The 25,254-nt window shown below is 36.7% G+C and overlaps 1 protein-coding gene across 4 annotated transcripts in view; it reads left to right on the top strand.

Moving 5' to 3' along the window:
* DENND6A (DENN domain containing 6A) overlaps positions 1-21,802 on the top strand; it is a 53,838-nt gene extending 32,036 nt beyond the window's left edge. For 3 of the 4 annotated variants that reach the window (XM_068558102.1, XM_068558105.1, XM_068558106.1), the window contains 11 exons: positions 3,033-3,155; positions 3,642-3,737; positions 5,799-5,893; positions 14,231-14,296; positions 14,385-14,449; positions 15,030-15,119; positions 16,904-16,957; positions 17,064-17,173; positions 17,705-17,807; positions 19,008-19,082; positions 19,550-21,802. In XM_068558102.1, coding sequence (XP_068414203.1) covers positions 3,033-3,155; positions 3,642-3,737; positions 5,799-5,893; positions 14,231-14,296; positions 14,385-14,449; positions 15,030-15,119; positions 16,904-16,957; positions 17,064-17,173; positions 17,705-17,807; positions 19,008-19,082; positions 19,550-19,681 — 1,009 coding nt within the window. In that variant the 3' untranslated portion in view covers positions 19,682-21,802. The remainder of the gene's footprint in view (positions 1-3,032; positions 3,156-3,641; positions 3,738-5,798; positions 5,894-14,230; positions 14,297-14,384; positions 14,450-15,029; positions 15,120-16,903; positions 16,958-17,063; positions 17,174-17,704; positions 17,808-19,007; positions 19,083-19,549) is intronic. The other variant, XM_068558104.1, reaches the window with a different exon arrangement.
* Positions 21,803-25,254: the final 3,452 nt, after the last annotated feature.

Below are 25,254 nucleotides of genomic sequence, written 5' to 3' on the forward strand. Positions count from 1 at the left end.
GCAACCATTACTACTGTCTAGTTCCAGAACATTTTCATCACTCAAAAAGTAACCCTGTATCCCATTAGCAGTTAGTCCCCATGGCCTCTTCCCCGCAGCCTCTAGTAACCACTAATCCACTTTGTCTCTTTGGATTTGTCTATTCTGGACATATCATATGGATAGAATCATACAATATGTGACCTTTTGTGTCTACCTTCTTTCACTGAGCATATTATTTTCATGGTTTATCCATGAAGTAGTATGAATCATTACTTCATTCTTTTTATGGCTGAATAGTATTCCATTGTATGGATATACCACATCCAGTAATCCATTGAAGGACATCTGGATGGTTTCCACTTTTTGGCTGTTATGTATAATGCTGTTGTGAACATTTGTATATAAGCCTTTGTGTGGACATATGTTTTCAGTTCTGTTGGGTTCCAAGATTATCTTGTATTTTCTCTTCCCCAGCCCTGGAATCAGCTACTTAGTAGAGAATAGGGTTTAGAAGTCAAGATCTGGGCACTAGTTGTGCTCCTTGCTAAGGGAATATCCCTCTCAGTAGACAGAGCTAAGGAAAATATGTATCTGTAAATGCATGTATACATACACACTCAAATATAGTAAACACTTTTACATACATATTTATTTCTATATCCATATATATTGAAAACTATAAAGTCACACCAATACCCCTAGTTCCAGTGCAACATAGCAGGGTTCACTCTACTTTTTTCCCTTTTCATATTTGTATTTCTTTTCTCTGACAGAGGAGCTACATCCTATTATCCTTGATTCATTTAATTATTTGATCGGTCCCATGTTAGTAACCAATCTCTTGTCTCTGCTGCAACCTTCTCCTCTGAGCAAATGCCTCTCTTATCCTTCTTGGGCTCTGACACTGCCCACCTGGCTGCTCTTCTTCATGAACACCCTCCTTACCCTGCTTAGGCCCTGCTCCATGACTGACTGACCCCCCACGTGGTTCCCCTCTTGCCCCAGTCGGCTTCTATACCCCACGTTAGGCCACCTCTCTGTGTGGATGCCATCCTCACCCTGTTGTGCTCTGACTCCCAATGCCAAGCCAGCCCCCACAGGGATCCCTCCTTTCCCTGCTTGTGCTTCTACACCTTACTGCAGGCCACGCCTCCATACGTTCACCCTCATTCCTCTGCTCTGACACCCCACCCTGGACAACCTCCTCAACCCACTCTGGCTCTGACCCTCTGCACCTGCTGCCCCTCCATGCCCCTCACAATTCCTGGGCTCTGTCACCCCAAATCAGATCACCTCCACACATGCACACCTTTCTCACTACATTAGGGTTCCAACACCCCAACGACAAGCCACCCCCTCCACATGGATGTCTGCCTTATCTCACACAAGCCCTGATACGCTCTTCAGGCCAACAGGGCTCTCTTTCCCTCCTGGCAGAGATGCCTACCATGCACTGTGTTTTGCTGTAGGATTGAATTGTTTAGGAAGGAAGGAGGAAGAAGAGCTCCTTTGCCTTATCCTTGAACTGTTTATTGTTTTTATTTTTGGTTTTTTGCCCTTCCTTCACATTTCTCTTCTTGCCTTTGAATAGTTAAAATGAACTTTCCCTAATTTCCATCTCACCAAATTTGTTTCATATTTTTACACTTAGAAGTTAACTTGTATTTTTTTCCTTTTCTTTCTTGTATGTGTATGTTTTCAGGTAGGAAGATTGGTTACTTTTTTTTTTTTTAACATTTACTTTATTTATTTGGTTGCACCGGATCTTAGTTGCAGCAGGCGGCCTCCTTAGCTGTGGCACGTGTGCTCCTTAGTTGCAGCCAGCAAGCTCCTTAGTTGCAGCTTGCCAGCTCCTTAGTTGTGGCGTGTGAACTCTTAGTTACAGCACGCATGTGGGATCTAGTTCCCTGACCAGGGATTGAACCCGGGCCCCCTGCATTGGTAGCGTGGAGTCTTAACCACTGTGCCACCAGGGAAGTCCTTTGGTTATGATTTTTATAAATAGATAATGTAGTTTTTTTTCCCTCTCATCTACTAGGAAAAATTTTGACCCTACTAGGAGGAAATTACTAAATAAGTAAAAGTTATCAAATTAACTTAGGCTAGGTAATGTACCGGAGTTTTGTCCTATAGGCTTCTGCCTAATTCCAGGGCTACTGTAAAAATATGCAACATTTCTGTAGGGGGAGGATCTGCTTAGGAAAGCATTCTGTTGTTTGGCGTTAGAACACCTCCTTGTGATTTGTTTTCCTCATTCTTTAATATTGAAAGCATTGGCTTTGAAATTAAGTACATCCAGTAAACATCCTTTGGAAAATTAATTTTTCTGGTTTCCTTCAAAATAGAAATTCAAATGGAACAGCAATATTGATAAACTATGTGCTGTATGGTACAATAATTTAATAATTATTTTATATGCTTTTATCATTTGTTAGCCATTCTGTGTGTCAATATATTTAATTTTGTAAAACTTGGAACAAGTAAAATTGCTATATATTTTTGTGTGGATAAAAGGAACTTATATCTATGTGCATCACCATATTCTTTTTTTTTTTTGGCTGCATTGGTTCTTCGTTGCTGTACGTGGGCTTTGTCTAGTTGCAGTGAGCGGGGACTACTCTTCGTTGCAGTGCGCGGGCTTCTCGTTGCGGTGGCTTCTCGTTGCGGAGCTCGGGCTGTAGGCGCGCGGGCTTACAGTAGTTGTGGCTCACGGGCTCTAGAGCGCAGGCTCAGTAGTTGTGGAGCACGGGCTTAGTTGCTCCGCGGCATGTGGGATCTTCCCGGACCAGGGCTCGAACCCGTGTCCCCTGCATTGGGAGGCGGATTCTTAACCACTGCGCCACCAGGGAAGCCCGGCAGGTGGATTCTTAACCACTGCGCCACCAGGGAAGTCCGCATCACCATATTCTAAATGAATTTGTGTATCAGGTCAAGGTACACATAGCTGGAAGAATTGTATCAATGTGAAGTTTTTAGAATGATTATATGGGAACTTAAAAAAACCAGGGATGGATAAATAACAGTGTCTCTGCTGCGTAAACACCTTTCAGGTGTTTCTGCCCAGTTTTCCTTCATAGTCAGATGCTTTGGGAGCTGGTGCTGTTGGGTGAGCCCCTCGTGGTCATGGCACCGTCACCATCAGAGTCGTCAGAGACTGTATTGGCACTTGTTAAGTGAGTATATTTGGTTCCTCATGGTGATAGTTGCAACAGTTTACCACCTGTGATATGTTTGCACACTCATTGCATTGATCTACACAATAATCCTGTAAGAAGGTAGTGCTCATTATAGCACCATTTATTGATGAGAAAATTAATTCAGATTCCATGTTTTTGTTTTTCTGGGCAATAAGCACATTCATTCACTTACATAAAGTTAGCACCTGATAAAAATCAGTTGCGTGAATGGTCAGTGTCTAGTAAAAGGCATGTAGCTAATGAATGATAGAGCCAGAATTTCACCCCGTCTTCTGCCCCAAATCCAGTGTGTTTTTGGTATGCCATCGACATTACATTTTTCCATTTGTCTTTCTAGTTTCCTGAAATGAGTTATAGATAGATGATTCCACTGGGGTAAACTCTGTGTATAGATGTTTTATAGTTATTGAGTAGGGCCTTTAATTTCTGTCCTTTGTTTTACATGTTATTCTTGCTCTACAGCTGTATTTCTCCATTAAAGTACTTCAGTGATTTCCGACCTTATTTCACTATTCATGATAGTGAATTCAAAGAATATACCACCCGTACTCAAGCCCCGTGAGTAAACAAAATAACTTTTATTGACCAAGTATTACCTTTATAACCAAATTATGTAGAATTATTTTTGGTAATAATTGAAAAGTTTAAATTTTGAACTTATTGGCAGATTGATTTTATAAAGGAAGTTTTGAGGAGCTGCTGGTAATAATTTCACATTTCAAGAGTCATTATCCTATTTTCTTTGAATGATCTTATTTGTTAGTGGAAGCTATATTGTCTTCCACTAATTAATAGCTAATTCCTCTAATATAATAACTATCTGACTACTTTTACTTCTATCTTCGTTCTTTACTTCAGGACCCCTTATAGCATCAGTTATCTCTTCTTGCTCTATAACTTCCTTTTCCTTCTCCCTCTTCATTGAATCAACATATAAACATATAAAAATTCTTCCCAATCTGTAAAAGGGGAAAAAATATCTTACCTTTCCCCTTTAGTTCCTGCTCTGTTGTTCACCTTCTTTTCATAGCTAAGTTTCTAGAATAACAACAAAAATTTCCATTTACCCTCTCCACTTCTTGGTTTCCTGGTTGCTTCTCAGTTCATTGCAGGTTGATTTCTTCATCTCCTCTGAAGTTCTTGTCAAAGTCATCAAGACCTTTCTCACTGCCTTGAACCTGTGGGCACATTATTGCCCTGTTTTTCCTGCCTTCCCTTTCTTGTAACACTCTATTGACGTTGAAAACATTTTAATCTTTGGTACCGTCTCACCTGGCTGTCTGGTGGTGCATCTCAGTCTCCTGTGCAGACTTCTTTTTCTCTGCCAACCCCTTAAATGTTGGTGTTCTCCAGTATTGTGTTCTGGGTTCTGATTTCAGACTGATATTTCTTTCTGTACAGTCTTATCTGTACCCACACCACAGTCTCTGTTAACACCTGTATACTGATGACTGAAATTTATCTTCCTAGTTCAAATCTTTGCAAGGTCTCGACCTCTGTCCAGGTTTTTGTTGTTGTTTTTTTATCGTATTGCCACCTGGACATCTTAATGGCACCCAAAACTAAACATGTTCAAACTGAATTCTTTTTGTTTCCTTCTTTTCTTCCCGAGTTCCATGCCTCTTCCTACTTCATGAATGGTGCTTCTTTTCACTTAGTTATCAAAAACCTAAATTGTCATAAATTTCTTGTTCTTAATGTGGTCCATGTGAAGTTTTACCAAATTCTGTCAATTCAACATCCTAAAATATCTCTCATAACATTTGTTATCTTCTTTCCAGAGCTCTCTTCCTAGGCTTACTACCTCCAGTTCTTCTCGTATTTGCTGTTGCTTTCCCCAAACCTCTTCCCCTTTTTGCAGAGCATCTTCCAAATTTCCCCCAGAGGGATCTTCCTAATAAGTACATTTTTGTTCATGTAGCATTCCTCCACTCAGTTCTCTAGTAGCTTCTGTTTGCCTACAAGATAACATCTGAATTTCGTAGCATATTAAGTTGGTACTGAATGATCTGGCCAGCATCTGCCCATCTGCTTTCATTTCTGACTATTCATTCTTCCTTCTTTGTGCTCTAGGAACACTGAACTATATGTAGTTTTACAAACAGACCGTGATCTCACTTCATTGCTTTGCACATACTGTTCATTCTCCTGCATCACATTTTCTTCCATTATCCACCTGGCAAAAGACTCCTGTTCATAACTTATATCATGTTATATATCAACTATCCTTCAAAAAAAACCTCCTATTCATCTTTCATATCTTTGTGCAAATGTCATCTCTTTGGTGAGGCTGTCCTTTAATCCCCTGGTAGACATAGTTTCTCCTTTGTAATAATTGTACATTTTATACCACCTTCACTGTATTCTAATTTCTGGTATCATAATTGGTTATGTATACCCCTTTTCCTGTGTGCTTTTAGAAAGACCGTGTCTTTTCATCTTTATATACCTAGTGCTAAAAATGGTGCCTGGAATGTAGTTGATATGTGGTACCAATGAAGGAAAAGATTATCTTAGTAATCTTTGAGTAAACAGTAGTTCACTCAAAATAAATTGTAAACTGATGGAACATTCATTTTTTTCCTCACTTTGGTTTTGTTTTGTTTTGTTTTAATGTAGGCCCTCAGTCATATTAGGAGTAACCAACCCTTTTTTTGCAAAAACACTCCAGCACTGGCCACACATTATTCGGATAGGAGACCTTAAACCTGCAGGTAAAGTATAAACTTGGTGTTCTCGTTTTAGTATGTAAGGTGGATGAGCAGGTTTATTTCTTCCTCTTTGTTTTCACTGCTTCGTTACTTTTTAATTATGTTGATGGCAACCTTCTTTGAGGCAACTTGAATAAAAGCCTTTGAAGAAGAGCATAACTTCCAACTAAAATATACAGATTCCTATATGTATAACCCATCGTGTCCACCTACCAAAAAAATGCACCTACAGTGTTTTAAACATTGAATTATTTTGAGGTTTCATGAAACCTCAAAAATTTGAGCTACTTTTTGTATATGTATAAGCCCAATTAAACAGGATTTTCCAACACTGCTTGAATAAAACCTTATAGAAAGTTCGAATTAATCAATTTGACACAAAATTCTCAACTAGGACTCCAAACAAGAATTACACATTTCTGTGGCACTGGTATTGATTAAGGAAGTGGTCAAAAGGCTGTGCTTTCCTTGAAAAAAGACATGTAGTACCTTGTTCATGGTAGCTGTTTAATGAATGTTTACTAAATGAGTAAATGAATTCTGAAGTTGGCAATTTTGTTAACCTGGATGACAATTTAATGGTACCTCTGACATTTTCTCACTGGACATTCCTGAATTTTCCATGGAAATAGTTGAGACGTGAGCTATCTAAAATATTTCTAATAACTTTATGATATGTTACTTTTAAAGACTTTTCCTTTGGTGTACATGGGTATTATATTTAAGACATTATTTAATATGATTATTTTATAAAATATCCCTTCTGGAATATAAATAAATCTAGATGACATATTAGGGAATAACAGTTTAAATCATATTATTTACAAATATTAGACTCAATCTTAGACTGAAATCCTTAGAAACCTTATGAAATAGAGGAAAGGGCAAAGGGCTTTACCTTGGCTGTCAGATCTGTGTGACCTTAGGCAGAACAGCCTCTTTAAGCCTGCAATTCTTTGTCTGCTGGGAGGATTGAACACAGTATCTGACTTATGGCACTCTGTAAATGTCATGGTCCCTTGCCATTTCATTAGTGTTCTGTCTGATTATTCAGAGCACAGCAGTCACTGGAGTCTCATCTATGAGAAGATATGGAAAGGTTTTTTTTTTAATCTTAATTTAATCTTGACATTTACTTTCTTGGTTTTTTCCTATTAATCTAGACTATTTGATTAATCGTAATATAGTAGACTACTGTTTATTGTCTTTTTCCAATAAGAAAAGGCTTTCTGTTGGGGATGTAAGTAGAAGAACTTTTGCAAAGATCACTGGTAAAGTAGCATGGGTTGATAAGTCTGTTTAACTTTTTAAGAAACTGCCGAACTGTTTTCCGAAGTGACCCACTATTTTACATTCTTACCAGCAGTGTATGAGGGTTCCTGTTTCCTCACGTCCCTGCCAACATTTGATATGGTCTCTTTTTTTCATTATAACCATTCTAGTGGGTTTAAAATGCTGGTTTTAATTTGCTTTTCCTTAGTGACTAATGATGTTGAGCATCTTTTCGTCTACTTATTAGTCATTTGTGTATCTTCTTTTATGAAATGTTGATTTAAATCTTTTGTCCATTTTAAAATTAGGTTGTCTTCTTATTTTGTTGTAAGAAGTCTTTATTTTGGACACACGTTTGTTTTCAGATATATGATTTGCAGATATTTTCTCACAGTATTTGACTTCTCTTTTTGTTTTTTTAAAATTAATTAATTAATTAATTTTTGGCTGCATTGGGTCTTTGTTGCTGCATGTGGGCTTTCTTTAGTTACAGGGAGCGGGGGCTACTCTTTGTTGCGGCGTGCGGGCTTCTCATTGTGGTGGCTTCTCTTGTTGCAGAGCACGGGCTCTAGGTGTGCGGGCTTCAGTAGTTGTGGTGCACGGGCTTAGCTGCTCTGCAGCATGTGGGACCCTCCCGGACCAGGGCTCGAACCCGTGTCCCCTGCATTGGCAGGCGGACTCTTAACCACTGCGCCACCATGGAAGCCCTCTTTTTTGTTTTCTTAAGGACGTCTTTTGAAGTGCAAAAGTACTTAATTTTGATGAAGTCTAGTTTATCAATTTTTTTATTTTATGAATTAGGCTTTTGATGTTTATCTAAGAACTTGTTGCCTAACTCAAGGTCACAAAGATTTTCTTCTAAAAATTTTGTTGTGTTAGCACTTACATTTAGGAGCCACTTGGAGTTAATTTTTGTTTATGATGTGGGGTAAGGGTATAAAATCATCTTTTTTGCATGTTGATATCCAGTTGTCTTAGCATCATTTGTTGAAAAAAACTATCCTTTTGCCATTGAATTGCATTGATACCTTTTTGGAAAATCAGTTGGCCATAAACATAAGGGTTTATTTCTGGACTTTTGTTTCTGTTGCATTGATCTATATGTCTTATCTTTATACCAGTACAACCTCTTGATTACTGTAATTTTATAGTAAGTTTTGAAATCAGGAAATATGTCTTCCAGCTTTATTGTTCTTTTTCAAAATAGTTTTGGCTATTCTGGGTGTTTTGCATTTCCATTATAAATTTTAGGATTACTTTGCCAATTTTTGCCAACTGAGCAGAAAACAAAAAAGCTAACTGGGATTTTGTTAGGGATTGTGTTGATTACATAGGGAATATGTAATCAGTTTGGAGGAGAATTGCCATCTTAAAAATACTGAGTCTTCCGTTCCAGGAACTTGGAATGTCTCTCCATTGTTTAGATCTTCTCTAATTTTTCTCAGCAATGTTTTGTAGTTTTCAATATACAGGACTAATTATGATGTTAGATGTAGGTTTTCCATAGATGTCCTTTATCAAGTTGAGGAAGTAGCCCTCTGTTCCTAGTTTGTTGAAAAAGATTATAATGAATTGGTGTTGAATTTTGTTAAATGCTTTTTCTGTATCTGTGGAGATCATCATGTACTTTTTGTCCTTTATTAATACAGTATACTAAATTAATTGATTTTTTATGTTAAACCAACCTTACATTCCTTAAATAAATCCCTTTTGGTTATGGCATATAGTCCTTTATTATTATTATTATTATTATTATTATTAGTTTGCTAATTTTTTTTGAGGATTTTTACAACTTTATCCATGAGGGGTATTCTTTTCTTGTGATGTCTTGACAGCTAATATTTTTGCTGCTCTGAGAATCCTCTTCAGACAGGTGAAGTTACCATTTAAAAGTAGGACCTAGGACCAAAGGAGGGGAGGGGACACTTCTTGAGTTTATTTTTCAGAATGGGCATAAGGGCATATATGGAATATTAATTACACTTTATTTTAAGCAGCCTATTTTAGGGATGAGATGCTGTGTTCCCTCTGATTATTTCTGTCACCAGAGTATTTGGACCATATCATATAGAAAAAGATATCACTTTTTCTATAGGAGAGTGATGATGTTGTATGGAAACATTATGTTTTATAGATCCGTAGTGGTCATTGAGGAGTGGATGGTAGAGAGTGTCAATGTCCTCAGTTTGGTCCTTGTTCAATTAGTAGAGGTGATACGTTGTGAACAATGACACCAGGGGTGTTTAAATAATTTTGAGCAAGACTATAGTACCTATTTCTGGGACTGGCTGGTGTCGTTTGAGCACAGGTCTTAACAGATGTGCAAAATTTCATTAAGTTTAGTATGTTTATGATACTTTTTCCCACTTAAAATTTTTTTTATTATAGCAAAATATATATAACATAACATTTACCATTCTAACAATTTTGAAGTGTACAATTCAGTGGCATTAAGTACATTAACAGTGTTGTGCAACCGTCACCCCTATCCATTTCCAGAACTTTGCATCATCTCAAACAGAAGATCTGTAGCCATGAAACAATAACTCTTCATTCCTCTCATCTCCCAGCCCCTAGTAAACTCTATTCTAATTTCTGTTTCTATGAATCATACAGTATTTCTCCTCTAGTGTCTGGCTTATTTCACTTAGCGTAACATTTTCAAGATTCATCCATGCTGTAGCATGTATTAGAATTTTATTCCTTTTTTTAAAAAGCTGTGGTAAAATATACATAACATAAAATTTACCATCTTAATCATTTTTTAAGTGTACAGTTCAGTGGCAGTAAGTACATTGACATGGTTGTGCTGCCATCACCACCATCTACCCACAGAACTCTTTTCATTTTGCAGAACTGAAACTCTATTGCACAGTAGCTCCCTATTCATTCCACATCGCCCCGCCCCCCACCCTTGGCAACTACCATTCTACTTTCTGTCTCTGTGAATCTGACTACTCTGGGTATCTCATGTAAGTGGAATTCTACCTACTTGTCCTTTTGTGACTGGCTTATTTCACTGAGCATAATGTCCTCAAGGTTCATCCATGTTGTAGTATGTGTCAAAATTTCCTTCTTTTTTAAGGCTGAAAAATATTCCATCATATGTATATACCACATCTTGCTTATCCATTCATCTGTTGATGGATACTTGGCTTGTTTCCATCTTTTAGCTATGTGAATAATACTGTGAACATGGGTGTACAAATATCTCCAGTCCCTGCTTTCACTTCTTTTGGGTATATAGTCATCCCTTGGTATCCACAGGGGATTGGATCCAAGACCTGCCACAGATACCAAAATCCGAGGATGTTCAACTCCCATAGTTGGCCCTTTGTATCCACAGTTCCACATCTGTGGATTCAGCCAACTGCAAATCTTGTAGTACTGTATATATTCATCAAAAAAAGGAAAAAATCCGTGTATAAGTGGACCCGGGCAGTTCAAACCCATGTTGTTCAAGGGTCAACTGTATACCTAAAAGTGGAATTGCTTCACCATATAGTCATCATGTTTAATTTTTTGAGGAACTGCTGTACTGTTTTCATTTTACATTCTCACCAGTGGTGCACAGGGTATCAATTTCTCCACATCCTCACCAACACTTGTTATTTTCTGTTTTCTTGATAGTAGCCTAATGGGTGTGAGGTGGTATCTTACTGTAGTTTTGATTTACATTTCCCTAATGATTAGTAATGTTGAGCATCTTTTCATGTGCTCATTGGCCATTTCTATGTCTCCTTTGGGGAAATGTCTTTCCAAGTCCTTTTCCCGTTTTTTTTGTTTTTTTTTTTAAATTAATTTATTTTTGGCTCTGTTGGGTCTTCATTGCTGCACATGGGCTTTCTCTAGTTGTGGTGAGCGGGGGCTACTCTGCATTGCGGTACGCAGGCTTCTCATTGCTGTGGTTTCTCTTGTTGTGGAGCACGGGCTCTAGGCGTGCGGGCTTCAGTAGTTGTGGCACATGGGCTCAGTAGTTGTGGCTTGTGGGCTCCAGAGCGCAGGCTCAGCCGGTTGTGGCGTACAGGCTTAGTTGCTCTGCGGCATGTGGGATCTTCCCGGACCAGGGATCGAACCCGTGTCCCCTGCATTGTCAGGCAGATTCTTAACCACCGCGCCACCAGGGAAGTCCACTTTGCCTGTTTTTTAATTGGGTTGGTTTTTTTGTTGAGTTGTAGTTCTTTATATTCTGGATACTAATGCCTTATTAGATGTATGCTTTGTAAATATATTCTCCTGTGGGTTGTCTTTTCACTCTCTTGATAGTATCCTTTGATGCGCAGAAGTTTTTAATTTTGATGAAGTCCAGTTTATCAATATTTTCTTTTATTGTCTCTGTTTTTGGTATCACATTCATGAAAATCCATTTGTCTTTTAATTTATGAGTACTGGGCATGTATCTTGGGATATATTTCTTTTCTGCCCATTGATCTCAAGACTAGGACCACTGCATATGCTACATAAGTTAGGAAACACAACAGCTCTGCCTAGGATCCTGGCTTTGAAAATTCAAGACTATCTGAGAGGGTCAGTAAAACTGCAGAGAAAGTATGTTCTGTAGGACCAGCAGGGAAGGCATAGCAGAACTGAGATTTTGCTCTCCTGGGCCCAGAAGTTCGTAGCTTTATTAGAAACATGTATATAGTTTTAACCCTGCAGAGGGATCATTCTGCGTGCTATAAAGGGATTACTTCTTATGGGTTATACCTAGTTTTAGTTCACCCAGATCCTATTAAATGAAGAAATGTAATGCTAGGATAATGGTACTGAACAAGTATTCCTCAAAGAGAAAGTAATTCTACTAGTGTATATTGGATCACATTATAAACTGAATTTCTAACCAGAAATTGGGTTTGATGATTTAATCAAAGGTAAAACATTTGACCTAAATGTAGAAGATTCTTATGCAAATGTGTAGAGGTGCAGAACATTATTAATTTAATAATGTTAAACCCCTCTCTTATGTGCATGTACATAACAGACATTGAATAAGTATTTTTTAATTAAACATCTGTAATTGTAGGACTTCAGTTCATTTTCTGGCATTCTTATTTTATTTTCCAGACATATTTGACAAATACCATTTAACTTTTTTTGGCGATAGACAATGTATCTTTATGACTAGTTTTCTTTATGTCTATTATGTACTACAGTGTAAGAATTATGGTGGCTAGGGTTAGAGTTCAGTATACATCTTACACCTGATGAGGTCCCTTGAATCAGAGGGGAATTGTGTGAGTGAAGATTGCTGCGCAGGTAGTATTCTTGTCTTTGCCTTTTAAAAAAAGCTGGTATGGATCACTTTATATCTTCATTATTACCTAGAACTTATTGAATGTAAAGAATATATGAAACCTACTGCTGAATTATTCTCCTCCCTGATATTTGGTTCCTCTGCACAGTGAATTTCAGGAAATAATATATAATAAATGGCATTGGTGGATACAGGAGTTGCAAGTCCTTTGTGATCTAGAGCAGAAGGAAACAGAAAGTAGGCACAGAAATATTTAGACTTATTCAAAACGTTGTGGTTCTGACATGTGATGTTCTTTGGGTTCTTAGAGTCAGAGGCAGATAAGTGATTTGAATTTAGTTATCTGTATAGTTAAATATGTATTAATTCTGCACTTTAAGAAAAAAAAGTTTTACAAATCTTCTGACGAAAAGTTACTCTGAACTCTGGAAAGCAAAACCGTGAGATAACATTCAAGATGAGAGACATTCTCATAAGAATTAGTATGTGGGGGACTTCCCTGGTGGCGCAGTGGTTAAGAATCTGCCTGCCAATGCAGGGGGCCCGGGTTCGATACCTGGTCTGGGAAGATCCCATGTGCCGCAGAGCAACTAAGCCCGTGCGCCACAACTACTGAGCCTGTGCTCTAGAGCCTGGGAGCCACAACTACTGAGCCCACGTGCCTAGAGCCCGTGCAGCACAACTACTGAGCCTGTGGTCTAAAGCCTGTGAGCCACAACTACTGAGCCCACGTGCCTAGAGCCCATGCACCACAACTGCTGAGCCCGCACGCCACAACTACTGAAGCCCGCACACCTAGAGCCCCTGCTTCTCAAGAAGAGAAGCCACCGCAATAAGAAGCCCGTGCACCACAACAAAGATCAGCCCCCGCTCGCTGCAACTAGAGAAAGCCTGCGTGCAGCAACGAAGACCCAACGCAGCCCAAAAAAAAAAAAAAGAAAGAATTAGTATGTGGGAATATATAGAATAAGTTGACAAAGTAAAAACTGTGAGCTAATAAATCAGAAACATTCCAGAAACCTGAGTGTTTCTGGACTCTTTCCTGTTGTTTCTCCGTCTGTCCCCAAAGCCTCTTGTTTTTAATCTCCTCCACAGAGCTACAGTAGCTCACTTTCTTCTCTTTCCTTGCTGCACATGTCTTCAGATTTTCTTTCTACCCAGGAGCAGTATTCAACAATGCATATATTTCATCCTGTAATCTTTTCTCTCTTTTACTTCATACTCCTTTGTGCAACACAGCACCCCTGCTTAGGAGTCCAGAGTCCAGCCCACCTGTGGCTCAGGCCTGTGGTTGTGGCTTCCACTATCACCACCTGGTGGCAGTGTTTCTACACTGCAAAAGCAGAATTTGGGGTGGTACCAGAAAAAAAATCTTTGAATACTACATCTGCATGCTAACTTAGGAGTTGCTTTCAATTCTCTTTACTCTTAAATGGTATTATATTTGGCATCATATTCAAAATGGTATCTTATTCATGTTTCATATATTTAGCACAGAGATTTTAAATTTTAAGTTGAGTGACAAAAAGGGAAATTTTAAAGTAATGATAGATATTAATGAAAGATCAAATATGCATTTTATATAATTTACACAGTTGTTTCTGTAATGCTGTTATATAGCCCAGTGTTCCCTTTATCCAGTTTTAAAGTACTAGGAATAAACTCTTAAACATTCATTGATGTTAAGAATACCTTAGCTACAACATCCCTGACTAAGTAAATAACAGTTAGTGGATTATCAGTCTTAGAAAATTCCAGTTTTGTGATATGTGAAATTCAAATAACTATAAGAATCTTTATGATGTTTCCTTCAGGTGAAATTCCTAAGCAGGTTAAAGTGAAAAAATTGAAGAACCTAAAGACTCTGGATTCTAAACCTGGTATTGACTTTTATAAATTTTTAAAACATATACTATATGGGTAAATGGGTCATACTGCTTACCTTATTTTCTTTTCTTTACTTCTTAGGAGTTTATACTTCTTATAAGCCATATCTAAATAGAGATGAAGAAATCATGAAACAATTGCAGAAGGTGATTACTTGCTCATATTATTAATTTAAATTTCCTTACTCAGGTATGCAGTATCCAGTAAAGCAACATGTGTTTTATGTACAATAATATGAAAAGAGGTCTTTCTGGACTCTGGACTTTGAACCAAAGCTTCATGAAAATCAGGAGACTAATGTAGCGGCAATTATGGGCTAGAAATATGGGACTGCAGCTACCAACCTAGTGCCAATCTTCCTGAAAACTTAGGAGTTATAGTGAGAAAGTCGTGGACTGTACTATGAGGTAGCTTAGCACCTAACAAGATAGTTATCATTTTTTGGAAAATGTAAATATTATTAATACAACAAGTATGAAATAAATAGTCTTTGTTGTGAGCTAATATTTTAAAGTATGGGATGAATGTCTTATATTTTGCTCTAAGGATTTTTTACAGGATATTGCACAGTGAACTTCACATTAAATTACTTCAAGATGAAGGTCTAGGGTTTTTTTCCTATCAAGTAAAATACATATTTACATATCAGCTAAACTTCTATAAGCATTCATTGTCTTGTATTCTCTGACACTAGAGTGTAGGTTCTCATTTTTTTCCTCTTTTAAGGGTGTACAACAGAAGCGGCCTTCTGAGGCTCAAAGCGTTATTCTCCGACGTTATTTTTTGGAACTGACACAAAGCTTCATCATTCCATTAGTAAGTTAGCATATGTATTTGCTTAATTTAATGATTTGTTGAAGGGCACATGAATGTTTTTTTCATCTGCCAAAACCTTATCTTAAATTGTTTTGCTTGCTCACGTGTGTAGTGATTAAAATAGAGCCCTTTGCAAGACACCTGAATTCTTTGTTCTGGTATTAATTGTGTAATTTGGTAAGTTACTTCCTTTCTTTGACCCTCAATTTCTTTATCTGTAAAATGTGGCTGATTACACTTTTCCTAAAAACTTTTCAGGCTTGTTATGAATCTTAAATGAGATAATTTTTATGATATATAATTATTGAATTTTGCACCTTAAAAGGTTCTACTGGAGCTTCTTTCTCTGATGTTATTTATTTATTTATTTATTTTTTGATCGGTACTTTTTATTTCATGCTAAGAAAGTCAGATTGTGTTCCCAAAGCAGATGGGAAGGTTTTAAGCAGTGATGTTGTATGCTCATATTTCCATTTCGTCTGAGGTATCAAGACAAAGCTTGAACTGGCTGAAGGAGGCATTGGGGTAGAGATGAGGTTGAACATTTTAGGATTCTATTATTAGTCCAAGATCCTACAATAGTACCTATTCCTTGCAGAGCATATCCAAGACTTCCAATATTACATTCCCAGGATACTGTGCAGGTGAAAAAACATGTTTACTGATTATACTTTCTAAAGAATTAAATAGCAACTCCCTAGGATCATGGTCTGGGCTAAATAGATTTCACTGGGAAGAAGAACTTCACTATGCAGAGCTAAGCAGGTGCTTTCTTAAGACTGCCAAGCACTGGCGCTAGGGACCAACAATTTGTTTAATTCTCCTAACAACTCTATGAGGTAGCTGCCATTATCATCTGCATTTACTATAATGGAAAGAGCAGACGTTTTGAAATCTGATATTATTTTCTTGAGCACAATTTGATATGATACCTGTGAGAATGTAGTTCCGTGATGTAGTTCCTTATCTGTCTTGTTCATTACCTTTTCCTCAGTCTGTCACATGGTAGCACTCAATAAATATTTATGAAATAAATGACTAGATGATATAGTTATTTTTTGAAGTTCAGTGAACATCATGTTAAATTACTAAAAGTTACGCCTCACAGTATAAGGCAGTACCATGATGTGGTCCTAGTCTGGAGACTGCATCAGAGAGAGACGCGTGTAGTTGTTAATGTAATCTATCTAAGAATATTATAGGAGGGCAGTCTGGAAATCTTTGCTATTATACTTTGGGAAGAAATATTCTCTCTTAGTCTATAGATGTCAATTTATTTTGTTCCATTTAAATCAACTTGCTTAAGTAAGTGAACTTTACTGTAGTGCTTAATTAAGAGCATGGGCTGAAGTCAAGTAGACCTGAATTCAAGTTCAAGCTGTGTGAACTTGGGCAGGTTACTTAGCCTTTCGAAGCCTCAGTTTCCCAGTAATACCTGCCACAAAGGATAGTTGCAAGAGTTAAAAGAGATCACGCATGTAAAATGTTGAGTACATTTTCTGGTACACAGTTACTCGATAAGGTTAATTATTATCATTAAAAATAGGTAGTTCTTTGGATTATCTGAGATTTAGTTAAATTTTTATTGAAAGTCTGACTTCTCAATTCAATCTAAATTTAGTGTATCTGTTGAGACGAGTGATGGTGTTGTTGATGTCCATTGAAAGAGCATATGATGAAAAACTTGGAAGCCCACTTTTTTTAAGTAGGTCAGTTTAAACATTTTTGAAGACTCTCTGGGTAAGAACACCTAACTTTGACTAACTTTTTTTTCTTGGACTTAGGAAAGATATGTGGCAAGCTTGATGCCTTTGCAGAAAAGCATTTCTCCATGGAAGGTATAAATATATTCAGTTAAATTCCTACTTGAGTTGTCTAACTGCAGTTAACTTCTGTGAATATATCCGTTTTTAATTTTTAAATACAGTATGTCATGTTTTCTAGAGTCCACCCCAATTAAGACAGTTCCTTCCAGAAGAATTTATGAAAACACTTGAGAAAACAGGACCTCAGCTGACGTCTAGAATAAAAGGCGATTGGATTGGACTTTACCGGTTGGTCCTTTTTTTTCTATTTCATCCATCTATAGAGCTTTATTTAAAATTGAAACAAAAAACTGGGCTTAAACATATTCTTTTTTTTTTAATTTTTTTAATTTTTTGGCTGCGTCACGTCTTAGTTGTGGCATGCAGGATCTTCATTGCAGTGTGCAGGCTTCTCTCTAGTTGTGTCGTGCGGGTTTTCTCTTCTCTAGTTGAGGCGCGGGGGCTCCAGAGCGTGTGGGATCTGTAGTTGTGGCGTGTGGGCTCTCTAGTTGAGGCGTGCAAGCTCAGTAGTTGTGGCGCACAGGCTTAGTTGCCCCGCTGCACGTGGGATCTTAGTTCCCTAACCAGGGATTGAACCCTCGTCCCCTGCATTGGAAGGCAGATTCTTTACCACTGGACCACCAGGGAAGTCCAACGTATTCTTTTTTTAAAAAAATTACATTGTTTCACATGGTTCTCCTAGCTATAGGTAGAAAAAGTATTGAGGAGAGGAAGTTAAGTCATAATCAAACTTGGCTTTTTAAAAATTTATTTTTATAGGCATTTTCTAAAATCTCCAAATTTTGATGGTTGGTTCAAGACCCGGAGGAAGGAAATGACCCAGAAACTGGAGGCACTCCATCTGGAAGCTCTTTGTGAAGAGGTTAGAAAACAGCGTGTTTGTGTGATGATTAACAACTATTGAAAATAAAGTTATTCATAGAGGCTGAAAGGTTATATCCGTATCCACTACTTTATAAATAGTAATAGCTAACTTTTCCAGATCAAGTGCTATGTGCCAAGGACTGTGCAGGTGCTTTAAATGGATACTGTCTTTTAATCTTCATAGTTCATTGAAGTAGGTGTGTTATGATCTGCGTTATGAGACACTTGAGGATTATAAATTAAGTGATTTGCTTCAGATCACATCACTGCTAAGTAGTGGAACCAGCAGTGTGCTTGAGCCCACTTGTGCTGGCTCACAAGAGCCAGCCGTGTGCATCTCTTCCCAGCTCTGTATTCAGTGATCTCAGGTTGGTAGCTTGAAATCAGCTACAGAGGGAGAATTACACCACAGAAACTGGCAAATGGTATAAACCAGGAACTTTTCCTGAGAACCAGTTGTTAAATATTTACTAGCATACCACTGGATGGAGTTAGAATTCAGATCCGAGCAGTCTAACTCAACATCTTTTCCACCATGCGTTATTCACCTTTCCCAGTTATTAATACATTTTTCCTGTATTTGGACTTTTTCATATTCTATAATTTGTCAGCAGACTATTTTAAATTAAGCTACTTTTAAAAATATAAAGGATAGTCTCAATTTGTGCTTAGCTTGAGGTGGGCTAGCCTCAGTGTTAACTTTCTAATCATAAACTCTCAGTGACTGTGGTTTTCAGAGAAATAATACCATGAAGGCAACCACAAATAAGCCCAGGAAGAGCTTATTTGAAGATGCAAAGTTTGTATCCAGTAATATATTCATGTTCACAATTATCTTGATTTGTTAGTTGATGTACCTTATAAATTACTCACTACTTAGTGGGGTTGGGGGTTAGTATCGTACCTTAAGTTCCAATTTTGTTTTTCTTGATTGATCTAAAAGGGCCAGAAAGGAATTTCTTACATTGTGTTTTACTTCCGAATATTAGACAGTCATTCTGGCTAATGTCAAAAAGTATCTGATTCACATTGTCAGAATATCATGTACAGAATTATACTATAATGCTATGTCTGGGTTAAATACCCTGTTCTCCTTTTCCTTCCCATCCTTTCTTCCCAGTAGCCTTGCCTATTGAAATAGAACGATTTGAATATTATTTTGAGTATTTACTGATTTGAGATTTGTTTATTCTTCTAGGACTTACTTCACTGGACCCAGAAACACACAGAAGTAGAAACAGTAGACCTTCTATTGAAGCTAAAAAACAAGCTGGTATGTAGCCAAAGCAGCCAAAGATCTGTGAAGTTATTTTGCTCTCATTTGAGGTGATAGCTTTGATGTATCACAGAAGTAAATTTTTAAATGAGAGGACTTATGATTGGTCAATTGATGGTAGATCTGACTGAAAATACTTGGTCACTCAAGCAGATCATAATGAAGCCATATATTTTTTTAGTTATTTACATGGAGTCTAATGAGCTTTACAAAAAACATTGTGACTTACATTTAATACCACATGGTCTGTGTTGATATTATCTATTAATTTACAGTCTTTTTTCGAGCTCAGCAATTGTATTGTTAAAGTGGCATGTTCTTTGCTTTTTTATAGATTCTGTAAATTCTGGTCTCAGTCTGAAGTTTCCAAATCTTTGACCATTAAAACTGTTTATTTAGAGAATGTACTGTATTAATACAGCCTCAAAAGGTAATTTAAATGCTTCCAAATGTTCCTTATATAGTTGCAGGCTGATCGAGAGCATTTACCTGTGAAACCTGACACTATGGAAAAGTTACGGACACACATAGATGCAATTATTTTAGCATTGCCAGAGGACCTACAAGGCATACTGCTCAAAACGGGCATGACATGATATTTGCCAGGATTTTCCAGCCAAAAGGATTGTACACCATGAAGCATACTGACATTTCAACCAGATGCCCAAGATCTCTCGGAGCGGAAAATAGCCGTGAATGCTAGCTACAGGGTTGAAAGACTATACTGTATAAACAGACCTTTTTAGTGCATTAGTTTTAAAGAAATGGATATCTGTGGTGGTTCCACTTTAATACTGAAACACCGAAAGGCATTTCTATATTTTTAATCATGTTCTAAAGTGCTCTTATGAGAGACCTGTGGGGCCATCAGTTTAAGTGATTCCAAACTGCAGTGCTGGCATTGCAGATATTTTTTTAAATTGGTGCTTCTCTGCCCAATCATGATAAAACTCAGGGGGATATAAAAATGACATTCACACTGGCTATCTTCTTAAGAAGAAGGAAAAGACTGAACTGTCGGACTGTAATTAGGAGTGATTAATGCTTTTGTAGTGCCTTCCGTTGTCCTACGTGTTTCACAAAGCCCAGCTGCTAGTCTTGAAGCTTTTTCTTGATTATGATATGTAGTTTTTTATAAGGCATTCTTTTGAGTAATCATTGCTTAAAAATATGTTTTTTGCCTCCCATTGTGTTCATTATTAGTGGCATTGGTGTTTTTTTTTCAATTGTCATATAGGTTTCATTTCATTATTTTCTATACCAGTTTCAAATTTAGTCTCAGTTTCACCAAAGGGAAGAAGACATCTAGTATTAATTATGGAAGAGTTTATTTCCTCTTACCCTTTGCTAATTGGGCCCAAGTTAATTAGCTTGTCTGTTTTTCAAAGGCATTCTAATTATAAACCTCATAATCAGCTACGTTTTTACACTGAACTATTCTTATTTCAAAGGCATTTTTAAAACTTTTATGTGATAGTCATTTGAGCGATATAAGATTGATTTCTAGCATTATTTGTTTGGTAGGGTTTTTTCCCCCAAAATTAATATTTCTCAGAATACTTTCCCTACTGTTGTTTGACATGGAACTTTTGCCTCAATCACTGTTATAGCTAGTTTTTTGTCATTGTTGTTTTTGTTTGTTTCTGTTTTGTTTTGTTTACACTATACTACCTTGCCAAAAATAGAAGATTGTGGTTTGGTAGAATAAGGTTCTTTCGTTAGTGTTTGAATAGGAGTGCCCTGAAGAAGCCACTGTTTAAAATAGGCACACATGACATAGCACATATGTAAATAGCTGTGTCTTGAATTACCCTTTACATATCCAAATTTAGTTGTAGGTTGTAAAAGAAACGGCTTCAGGAGCTATCTCTTATTCTCTGTTAATGTAACTCTTAAGGGCACTCCTGACCTAAGAAAGGGTCCTTGGAGTTTGTAACTGTGGTCTTCTATCCAAATGTGCCCTTTTCTCATGGATACAAGTCTCGTGAAGCATACCTCAAAGTCATGGAGAGAATGTGGCATTTGAAAGAAATCATTTGCCTTGAATCACATGAGTTATTTTGTGAAACAACAGTTGTCCTCATGGAAAAGGGACAACTACTTTTATATGCTAAAGTATTTCATATCTTCCTGGGAAACCTTATTTAGGTATAAATGGTCATCTTATTATTTTTCAAAAAGGTGTATTTTAATAATCTAACAATTTATATGTAGTTTGTGACCAGAGTTTGAAAGTTGTTAGTGTCATATCAAGGATCTTTTAAATTATACCACTACAGGATGTATCATTTCAACTTTATTTTGCACAGCTAAAGAGAAGCAAAGGACGCCAATTAACATAATAATGGTATCTTCATATTTACTGTACTTAACAAAAAGCCTAACACATGTTGAAAACCATATCATACTTACCGGGTTTACCTATTAATTTCAAATTATGTACTTGTTAAAATAACTTAAAATTGCATTGGGAACCTGAGAAAGACTGGTAACTTTAATTTTTTGTGTGATTTTCAGAGCTGTCTTTTTTTTTTTCCCGGAGGAGACATTAAGATCTAAAACCTGCCATTTAATGTGTATCTTCACCAGCATCAGAAGGAATCACTGCTTTCAGGGTGTTATGTAATGCCTAGTGCCTTCTGTTTTCAGTGAAAGGGGTTTTGAGAAGGCATTTATGGTCATTACTGAAAACCTAATTAAAGGCCTTGGATTTTAAAGCCCTTGGATATCTTGTATTATTTCTGAGTAAGACTGGAATGCTTGAAAAAATGCAGAGTAAATGAAACCTTTGCATTATGGGATTCCTTTTAGTTTCTAACTTATTTTTTTAATTTAAATGAAAACCTTCCTCTGTTTACTTCATTATGAACAGATGAATAGTCCATTTTATTAACAGAATTAAGTGATTTCATATCCTTCCTGCCAGTGTCTTGATTTTTGTGAAATGTTCTGATGAAAAATTTTTAGCTTAATAATCTAGGTATTGTTAGATTCTCTGCTTGCTACCTTTTCTTTTCTAACCTTAAATCTCAAATTACTTTTATTTCTTCCTCTTTGTTTTTGAAAGTAGCTAGTATATAATACCGTTCTTTAGATTTTAATTTATTTTTTAATAATAAAATATATTGGATGTTACTCCTTTTTGAAGTTACTGGGTAATATCCTTCAAAGTATACTGTAAAATATATTGGTACATTTAGAAGAGATGCCATTAAAATTTGTCCTTTGGTTTTCACTTGCCCATAACTTAACTTACTTGTTTTTATATACCTGAATTTTACTTTCTTCTTTTAGCATAACTTGGGGGAAAAATTTTAACTATTAACTTTCTAATATGAGTCCTTTAAAAACAGATAGTTGAAGAAGGCAAAAAGCTTCTCTAATTATGGATGAATGTCATTTAAATAACAAAATATGTTAACTCATAATAATGACTAAATTATCACTAATAACTTGATATCCCTTCATATATTGAAGATACAGTACTTATATGCCATCTACAACTTGGTTGAATTATGGTATTTATTATTGTATCAATAGAAATTAGCATTTGTTAATAGAGCTCCGAGAATTTTCCTTGTTTGTTTGAAATAGATAAAGCATTTGATACAAGGTACAAAATCATGATTCCTAAAATATATCCCACATCTAACCAATTTTTAGAAAAGCAAGTTTAAGGTTGATGGTTAGTTAATGAAATAGGTTTGTGACATTTATTTTGCAGTTATAACATTGCCTATCTCATGATGCACAAATGTTGAGAAAAAAAAGATGGCAGTAGAATTCTGCTATATCCTAGTCTCCAGTGTTATTTCTGGACTTTTGAACACCAGCCTTTCTCTGTTACCCATTACTTGAATACCACGCTATGCCTTTCTTCAAGTTAAGATTATTGTTGTCTAATTATCGTAGGTTTCATTCCATTTTACTAGTGTTAACACTAGGCTCGGGTTCTTCTGTTTAAATTTTTTTTTTAAGTTTTATTAGAGTATAGTTGATTTACAATGTTGTGTTAGTTTCTGCTGTACAGCAAAGTGAATCAGTTGTACATAAACATATATCTGCTCTTTTTTAGATTGTTTTCCTATATAGGTCATTACAGAATATTGAGTAGAGCTCCCTGTGCTATACAGTAGGTTCTTATTAGTTACCTATTTTATATATAGTAGTGTGTATGTCAATCCCAATCTCCCAGTTTATCCGTCCCCCTTTTTCCCCCTTGGTAACCATAACTTTGTTTTCTACATCTGTGACTCTATTTCTGTTTTGTAAATAAGTTCATTTGTACCATTTTTTAGATTCCACATGTAAGTGATATCATACGATATTTGTCTTTCTCTGTCTGACTTCACTCAGTATGACAGTCTCTAGGTCCATTCATGTTGCTGCAAGTGACATTATTTCGTTCTTTTTTATGGATGAGCTATATTCCAGTAATCTTCCAAAGAAGGTATGTACCACATCTTCTTTATCCATTCATCCATCAGTGGACATTTAGGTTGCTTCCATGTCCTGGCTGTTGTAAATAGTGCTGCAGTGAACGTTGGAGTGCATGTATCTTTTTGAATTACGGTTTTCTCCGGATATGTGCCCAGGAGTAGGATTGCTGGATCATATGGTAGCTCTATTTTTATTTTTTTAAGGAACCTCCATACTGTTCTCCATAGTGGCTGTATCAATTTACATTCCTGCCAACAGTGCAAGAGGGTTCCCTTTTTCTCCACACCCTCTCCAGCATTTATTGTTTGTAGATTTTTTGAGGATGGCCATTCTGACTGGTGTGAGGTGATACTTCATTGTGGTTTTGATTTGCATTTCTCTAATGATTAGTGATGTTGAGCATCCTTTCATGTGTTTGTTGGCAATCTGTATATCTTCTTTGGAGAAATGTCTATTTAGGTCTTCTGCCCATTTTTGGATTGGGTTGTTTGTTTTTCTGATATTGAGCTGTATGAGCTGCTTGTATATTTTGGAGATTAATCCTTTGTCAGTTGCTTCATTTGCAAATATTTTCTCCCGTTCTGAGGGTTGTCTTTTCATCTTGTTTATGGCTTCCTTTGCTGTGCAAAAGCTTTTAAGTTTCATTAGGTCCCATTTGTTTATTTTTGTTTTTATTTCCATTACTCTAAGAGGTGGATCAAAAAAGATCTTGCAGTGATTTATGTCAAAGAGTGTTTTTCCTATGTTTTCCTCAAAGAGTTTGATAGTGTCTGGCCTTACATTTAGGTCTTTAATCCATTTTGAGTTTATTTTTGTATATGGTATTAGAGAATGTTCTATTTCATTCTTTTACATGTAGTTGTCCAGTTTTCCCAGCACCACTTATTGAAGAGACGGTCTTTTCTCCATTGTATATTCTTGCCTCCTTTGTCATAGATTAGATGACCATAGGTGCGTCGGTTTTTCTGTTTATTTTTGCCTCCCCATTTTCGTTGTCATCATCCTATTTCTGCTTAGCCATTAGAAAGCTAAACTTCATAAATCCTTTATTTATTTTTTTATTATCCCTCATGTTTTTCCATATCCACCAGGATGAATACTTTGTAGTATAAATTGCTTCTATATTGAGATAATTTTGAAAAATAGTAACTTTATGTTCCCAAGTTATCATACTTGCTATTAAGTGAGTGGATATTTAGACTTCAGTAGGAAGCTATAAAAATGATTGATTTGGATCAAACGAAATGGGTAAATATTTTTACAGCCAAAGGCTCTGGTGATAGAATCCAGAAATTTGTGTTTTTAAAAAACAGCTTTACTGAGGTGTAATTGACATACAATAAACTGAACACAAAGTGTACAGTTTGATAAGTTTGGACATTTGAATACACCCATAGAGCCATCAGCACAGTCAAGATAGGAACATGTCTTGTCACCCCCCAAAATCTTCTTATGTTACTTTGCACTCCATCCTGCCTCCCCTTTCCAAACAGCCACTGATCTGTGCTCTGTCACTGTAGATTAGTTTGTATTTTCTAGGTTTTACACACAGTACGTACTTCTTTTTTTGATCTGGCTTTTTTCTTTTCTTTTTTAACATCTTAACATAGTATTTATTTGTCTTCCCTCTGTCGAACCCTGAGCCAACCACTTTCCCCAGGCTGCCTGGGGATGTGTAGGAAAAGGAACATACAGGGCCAATTAGACACGGTAGAAAGAACTATGGGAG

The sequence above is a fragment of the Eschrichtius robustus genome, chromosome 12 (genome assembly GCF_028021215.1).
Source record: "Eschrichtius robustus isolate mEscRob2 chromosome 12, mEscRob2.pri, whole genome shotgun sequence".
Lineage (NCBI taxonomy): Eukaryota > Metazoa > Chordata > Mammalia > Artiodactyla > Eschrichtiidae > Eschrichtius > Eschrichtius robustus.